Source organism: Leguminivora glycinivorella, chromosome 2, assembly GCF_023078275.1.
Source record: "Leguminivora glycinivorella isolate SPB_JAAS2020 chromosome 2, LegGlyc_1.1, whole genome shotgun sequence".
NCBI classification, from domain to species: Eukaryota; Metazoa; Arthropoda; class Insecta; order Lepidoptera; family Tortricidae; genus Leguminivora; species Leguminivora glycinivorella.
Genome location: NC_062972.1, coordinates 11,439,856 through 11,447,779, shown reverse-complemented (window position 1 = coordinate 11,447,779; position 7,924 = coordinate 11,439,856). Strand labels below are relative to the sequence as shown.

Here is a 7,924-nt window from a genome sequence, read left to right as displayed (position 1 = left end):
CACCAAAATCTGGGAAAAGTAAACAGCCTCGCTGCACATTTAAAGGAAATTCTGAAACCGATAGCTCTCACTTAACTACTTACAAAATTACCTGTTCAGAAAGTGACCAGCATATATTGGATATCCATACTCAGATATCTCCCCCTAGTCTCCCAATACAGGAACTCTCACAAGACACTAATGAAGGAAAAAACAAAAACATTTATGTGTTTGGTGGAGAACAATGTGCTGGATTTTCTTCCATGCTCCTTAGAATGCGGTATAACAACGACTCTACTAAATACAACGTGAAATCGTTCATTATGCCAGGTGCCAAATCAGACAAAATTATAGACTCTATTAAACAATATACCTTTGTTAAGGGCGATAAAGTCGTTTTATCGCTTGGAGAACACGACACAAATCCCATGAAGATTGTTACTGCCTTAAATAGTGTTTTAAAATCTTTAGAAAACTGTACCGTTTTCATTTTATGTATAAAAAATAATGAGAACATGAATGTAAATGTCTTAAATTATCTACTCTGCCAAAGCTGCGTAGAAATTGAAAATGTTAGATTTATTGAAATATTAGGTAGAAAATTGAATAAACTAAAAAATAAATATATGTACATGAAAGAACTTTGCAAAAAAATTAATGCAATACTTGATCAAATAGATTACAAGGAAGCATATTATAATTTTGTATATGATGCTCAAGACGTCAAACGCTACATACATCCCGAGATAGCGGAATCAAATGTGCATATCTCTGCACATGATCATGCTGCAGATCTAAATTGTCCCGCGTCTCTTGAGGAAACTGGATCAAATGTGCAAATTTCTGTAAATATGTACCCACCATCTACTTCACAAAAACAATCACCGAAAAAAGGAACAATTCCGTATTACTTTTTTCGAAACCACGGAAGCACCCCAAAATAGCAAAGTTTTTCCAGCTATAAGCGAGATAAATTGCCTTAAAGTCTTTCATCAGAATGTCCAAAGCCTGAAATCTAAGTTGAATCAAATAGAAATATTAACATCAACCTCAAACATAGATATACTATGCTTTTCTGAAACGTTTTTAAAAAAGAATGAGACTTTAATTTTACAAATTGATAACTATAAATTGGTCACTTATTTCTGTCGGTCACATAAAACTCGTGGCGGTGTTTGTATTTATACAAAAAAATCGTTAACTTGTCAAAGCTTAGACTGGATTTCAGAAATGTCAATCGAACTACACTTTGAGGCTTGTGGAATTAGTATCCCTGAAATAAACCACATAGTAGTATGTGTATATAGATCACCCGATGGCGATTTTGACTTATTTATTACTAAGTTAGAAACTCTTGCAAGTAAACTAGCATTTAGATCGCGATATTTAAATCGAAAAATCATTGTGGCTGGTGATTTTAATGTAAATATTTTAAATGCAGATAAAGCCACTAGTACATTTATATCGACATTAGCTAAATTCAACCTTAAACATACAATAAATGAGCCTACAAGAATAACTCCTACTTCAGAAACATGCATTGATAATCTGCTGACAAACTCCCACAAATATACATCTAGAGTAATGAATTTAGGAATTTCAGATCACACAGGTCAACTCATTGAATTACCAACAAATTATAGTTATAACCAAAAGTACTGGTTTGTTGAAAGACGAAGAATTGACTATCACCTTGACATATTTAAGAAATATATTGCTCAAATTAACTTCGAGGAAATTTATAAAGAATCAGATCCAAACGCAGCCTACAGACTTTTTGCTGAAGTGTTTTCGCTGGTTTTTAATCTCTGTATCCCACTAGAAATAACTAAAGTAACGTAAGTGAAAAAGCCTAACTGGAAATCGAAAGGTATATTAAAATCCAGCAAAACCAAAAGAAAGTTACACGTCACCAATCAAAAAACAAAGAATAATAGACTCACTCTGTTAAAGTACAAAAAATACTCTAAGATATTAAGGAATGCTATTAGAAAATCTAAAATTATATCAAACGATAGATACATTTCGAATAGCACAAATAAGCAGAAAGCTACATGGGGCTTAATAAAATTAAATACATGTTCCACGAATTCTATACCGAATACGTTAACGGAAATAGAAAAAGACGGGAAAATAGTAAAAAACCCCCAGGACATAGCGCAAGCTTTTAATAAACATTATATGTCCAAGATGAGACAAACAAAAAGAAGTCGTGGTTTAAACTTGCAACTATTTAATTAAATCTATATAAAAAAGTACAAAATTTGTATGACACGCAAAGTTCCGTTATTCGCTCTCGTAGAGACAAGTAGGTATTGACACTTGTACGATGATGTGGAGTAATTTTGACACTTGGTCAGTGACGTCGCTCTACTCGTTCGGGAGTCGGCTTTATACGTTCCGTTTAGCGCGAACATACTCCCCGCCCTTGAAAGCTCCTGAAGCTTTCAAGACTCTGCGTCATCTGGGGACGAGAGTAAGCAGATGCGGTTGATGGCTCGACGAACGGTGCCTCGAGCTGTGGAAATATCGGCGACTCGAGGGATGCCATCAGTGCCTGGGAAGATTCGTGCAATCCTGCCGAGACGCCAGTTGAGTGGAGGCGTGAGATCTTCCTTTAGCAGGACAAGGTCGTCTGGTTTGAGGTCCCTACACCTGAGCTTCCACTTCGTGCGCTGCTGCAGTTCAGGGACGTATTCAGAGCTCCAGCGTTTCCAAAAATGTTGCCGTATCTGTTCGAGACGCTGGAATCTGTCGAGGCGATTTGTGTTGGAGTCTAGTAGGCACGGCGAAGGTAACGCGGTGAGTGGCCTACCTATCAAAAAGTGTCCCGGGGTGAGAGGAGCGAAATCTTGGGGTGATGAGCTCAAAGGACAAAGGGGACGGCTGTTAAGGATGGCTTCGATCTGACTGAATAAGGAAGATAGTTCTTCGAACGTTAGGTGGGCGTTGCCTAAAACCCTGTTCAAATGAAATTTAGCCGATTTAACACCGGCCTCCCACAGCCCACCGAAGTTAGGAGCGTATGCTGGAGAGAAGCGAAATTCAATGCCCTTATCGGCCGCAAAATCGACAATACCATCCGTATTAAGTTTTAGAAATTCGTTGATTTCTCTAGCGGTTGCAACGAAATTTCTACCATTGTCGCAGAAGATTTGTTTAGGTTTGCCGCGACGGGAAATAAACCTTTGGAGGCATAGAGTGAACGCGTCTTTTGAAAGTTGACTCACTGCTTCAAGATGGATGCACTTATAACGGAAGCAGATGAAAATACAAAGATATGCTTTGGTTATCCTGCATCCTCGGCCTTTACGATCGGTAATTAAGAATGGACCAGCAAAGTCAGTGCCAGTTGTGTAAAATGGGTAGTCGGGAGTAACTCTCTCAGCGGGTAGATTGCCCATTTTATTGGTAAGAGTCTTACCTCTAAAACGCCTACAAATGAAGCAAATGTGATAAGTACGCCTAGCTAAGTTTCTTCCGCCTATAGGCCATATGCGATCCTTTATGGCACCTAGCAATAACTGTGGCGGAGCGTGAAATAATAGCTGATGCTCTTGTTGAAAGAGCAGCTTAGTAAAGTGGTGGTTCGCGTGCAAAATTATAGGGTGCCTTTTATCGAAGGTGTACACCGAAGCACCTGCCAAGCGGCCACCAACTCTAAGGATACCTTGAGTATCAAGGAAGGGATCGAGTGAGAGAATATTTGATCGTCGATTAAGGGTTTGTTTATTCTCTAATAGCTTTATGTCATTACCAAAAGACTCATTTTGAGAGAACTTGACTAGAGCGTCAAATGATTTGTTTAGTTCACTAACTTGGAGCGGACCGGATAGTTTGTTGTTAGGGTCTCGGCAATTGTTAATAAACCTGTAGACGAACGCTAAGGCTCTCTGCAATCGACGCAGTTTCGAAAAGTTGGAGAAGGGAATGAAAGGTTCCGTGATTGTGACGGTATTCACCTTCAATTCTGGCAGCTCTTGCGGATCCTGCTTGGGGATGGAGTTCAGCGAAGGCCAGGATTCTTCGCAGCCTTGCAAGAAAGTAGGTCCTTGCCACCAAGCGGAGCAGCTGGCAATGCGGTTTGGTTCAACGCCGCGAGATAGCAGATCTGCTGGATTTTCCAAAGTAGGAACGTGGCGCCAAGCAGTCACATCAGTTAGTTCTCCTATCTCGCTAACCCTGTTAGCCACAAATGTTTTTAATTTGTTTGAGCTTGTGTTTAGCCACGATAACACGACGCTTGAGTCAGTCCAATAGACATGACGCGATATTTGACAACGGAGGGCACCAGTCACTGAGACACTCAATTGAGCTGCAAGAAGGGCGCCGCATAATTCTAGACGCGGGATACTCACTGGTTTTATTGGAGCAACTCGGCTCTTAGCGCATAAAAGACGCACTAAGACTCGACCTTCAGCGTCTAGAGATCGCAGGTAAACAGCTGATCCATACGCCTTTTGAGAGGCGTCGCAGAAGACGTGCATTTCTACCGTTACATAGTTGTCAATCAATACTCGCCTAGGGATCGACAGCTCGGAGATGCTCTTGATATTGTCAGCAAACTTCTGCCAAGTAGTTTGTATGTCTTGAGGAGCAGGATCATCCCAATTTAGCCCCAAGGACCACAAACTTTGAATGATAAGTTTGGGTATGATTGTGCAAGGAGAGACTAGACCAAGCGGGTCAAATATTTTAAACGTTGATGAAAGTATACTCCGCTTGGTTAGAGTTTCGACTGGGTTCATTTCAATGGAGAAACGTAGGATGTCCACTGATGGATCCCAGTTAAGACCAAGGGTGTCAGTGGAAGAACTGAGCATCAGATTGCCGTCGGTATTGTTGACTTCCGCAGCGAGTATAGAAGGTAGATTAGACCTATACTTTCTTAAAGGAAAGCATCCTGCGGCTAAGCTTTGAGAGACAGACTTCTGAATAAAGCGAAGTTGCTCTTCATCATCATGACCAGTCAAAAGATCATCGACGTAGAAGTCTTTCTGGATAATCGTTTTGACTAGAGGATCTTGACACTCTTCACCAATCTGCCAGATGCAACGAGTGCTGAGGAAGCTAGCGCTAGCGAACCCATACGTGACTGTATTCAGTCTTAGAGTCCGCAAAGGCTGAGACTCGTCATCACGCCATAGTATGAGCTGCAAATCGCGTTGAGACTCGTGAACCAAGACTTGGCGGTACATTTTCTCAATGTTTCCGGAAAGAACATAGCGATATTGCCGAAATCGAATTAGAATGTTGAAGAGTGAGTCTTGAATCGTAGCTCCCACCATCTGCAGGTCATTTACAGAGAGTCCAGAGGATGTGCGCGCAGACGCGTCAAAGACAACCCGCAATTTAGTAGACTCACTTTTCTCCTTGATGACAGGATGGTGGGGCAAAAAGAACGCATTGGGAGGCCTCGGAATGGTCGAAGGAGAAAGATGGCCAAGTTCCTCATATTCGTGAATGAACTTGGAATAACGTTCCTTGACTTCTGGCTGCTTCCTAAAACGACGTTCTAGATGAAGAAATCGCTTCTTGGCTGCTGTGTATGAGTCACCCAAGCAGTCGGGCTCGTCCTTTAGGGAAGTTTGACAATAAAGCGCCCGTCATCTGAACGTTCGGTAGTAGCGATGAAACTTTGTTCGCACAAACGCTCTTGCTCGGTTAAAGCTTGTTTTTTATGAGGTAGGCTCTCTAATTCCCAAAATTTAGCGAGTTCGTCATGAAGGTCGCTTGTGCGAGCAAGGTTGCAACGAATCGTGGAATTAGATTGAATGAATTGTTGGTTGGGTCCTACTACTATCCATCCTAATTTAGAGCTCCGTAATTTAGGATTGCCATCACCTAAAGATTGTTGCTGAGATCCTAATATGTCCCAAAAGAGGTCAGAACCTACGAGAATGTCGATTGGGGACGATTGGTTAAAGTTAGGATCTGCAAGTTCGAAGGGAGCTAGGTTGAGATGGCTGACGTCATAGCTGACCTTTGGTATAGGTTTGGTTATCTGTGGCAAGACTGTGCACGTCAAGATGGCACTGAAGGAACTTCGAAGAGACTGAATTTCTAGAATACAACGATCGACCTTGATACGAACTTCAATGTCACATACACCCTCTAGGTTCTGAGTAAGATTGTTAGGTGTAATAGACTTCAAGCCTAACCGTTGTTTGATGTCTTGAGTGATGAACGACGACTCACAGCCGTTGTCAAGAAAGCAACGCGCGGTAACTACCTTCTTTGTTGTCGGATTTACCAAGTTGACCAAAGCTGTTGCAAGTAGACCCTTAGACGGGGTTGGCAGATTCAACTTTGAAAGGTTGACTTGAATAGCATCTTCACTAGGCCCAGTTTCTTGATGCAAAAGTGTGTTGTGACGCTGCTTACATGAACGACAGCTGCCTGGCAACCTGCAGCGTCGAACATCATGCCCTAGTCTAAGACAGTTGTGACATAATTTTAGAGTATTTGCCTGAGCGAGTCTGTCCTCAGACGATTTGGCCTTGAAAGACGCACAGTCAAAAATACGATGTTCGCCGCCACAACTCACGCATTGAAGTGGCTTGGAACCTGAGGGTTCACTGGTTTGAGCCATGAAGGTTTTAACGCTAGGCAGACTAGGTTTAGGCCGCTGCGGTAAAACAGGCGCGTCCGATTGACGCTTAAATGACTTGTCCTGTTTATTCCGCTGAACGGTTTCAAGGACATCTGCACGACCTTTTAGGAAAGAATGGAAGTTATCCAGCGTAGGCATGTCCGCGAGAGAATTCTTGTGCTCTTCCCATTTTACACTAGTGGTGCTATCCAATTTTGACGTCATCATAAAAATGATCAAGGTGTCCCACTGGTCTACGGGCTGACCTAACGTCTTGAGAGCACGCAGGTTCTTGCAAACGTGGTCAACAATATACCTAAGACTCTTATCAGACTCGCGCGTGATAGGTTCCAAATTAAATAATGATTTTAAATGGTTGTTGACTAATTGGCGTTTGTTGTCATATCGTTCGCGTAACAATTTCCACGCCTCGGGATAATTTTGATCAGAGACCTCTAAATTACAAATCACTCGAGCTGCCTCTCCCTCTAAATAGGAATTTAAATAATAGAATTTATGTATGTTTTTAATTTTATCGTTGTTATGTATCAAAGAGTGAAAACTTTCCCGGAATTCCAGCCAGCGATAATAAGTCCCGTCAAAAGTGGGAATTTTAATAACGGGGAGACGAAAACCCATAAGATCCCGGTCAGTATTATGAAGGTTGGTAGTAGTTGAGTCATATTCACTTTCGCGGTCGGGGTTATTACGCTTAAAATTGTCTAAAATATCGCGGGCCGTGGCAATACAATGGTAGAAATCTTGTTCTATTAAATCCCGTTCGGTTAACTCTGTGTTTAATGTGGCTTCATTTAATACTTCGATATCATCTTGCAAAGCCTCAAAGTCCTTAAATAACGCTTCAAAAATTACTTAATTTGCAAGTTAATTTGCCAATTTCCACTGCCGAAATAGTATTGTCTAGTGGCAGTGTAGATAGGTAGTTCTTAAATTTAGTTAAACGTCCTTTAATCGAACTACGTTTCACCAATAATTCCCTTAACTCGCCCATAGTAACAAATTAGCAAATTAGTACGTGCAAAAAAAGTTGTTTACTTCTTATAAGTAATAGGCATACGCTCGGTCCTCGTTCTGCTGATGCTGCAGTTGGCTGTGGTAGGCGAAACTGGCCCTTAGTAGCAGGCGGCCGGCGACGACAGATGCACGCTGCGCGAGCGCTCGGGAATAGGGAAATGCTGGAATAGATTGTTGAAAATATATAAGTATATAGGAAGCGTTATGTACTTTAGTTTGTGCGAAAGGCAGGCTTAGTGAGTGACTACGTGAAATTAACCTTTAAATTAGATATAGGTATAACGAAAAGCAACAAAATTAAATAATAAAGTGGAATAG

At 41.4% G+C, this 7,924-nt stretch overlaps 1 protein-coding gene across 1 annotated transcript; it reads right to left on the bottom strand.

Moving 5' to 3' along the window:
- Positions 1 to 2,426: 2,426 nt before the first annotated feature.
- On the bottom strand, positions 2,427 to 6,796 carry LOC125235648. Its single transcript, XM_048142249.1, has 2 exons — positions 5,780 to 6,796; positions 2,427 to 5,555 (listed from the first exon to the last, which is right to left on the bottom strand). Exons 1-2 carry the CDS (start codon positions 6,794 to 6,796, stop codon positions 2,427 to 2,429), a joined length of 4,146 nt encoding a protein of 1,381 aa, XP_047998206.1.
- Positions 6,797 to 7,924: the final 1,128 nt, after the last annotated feature.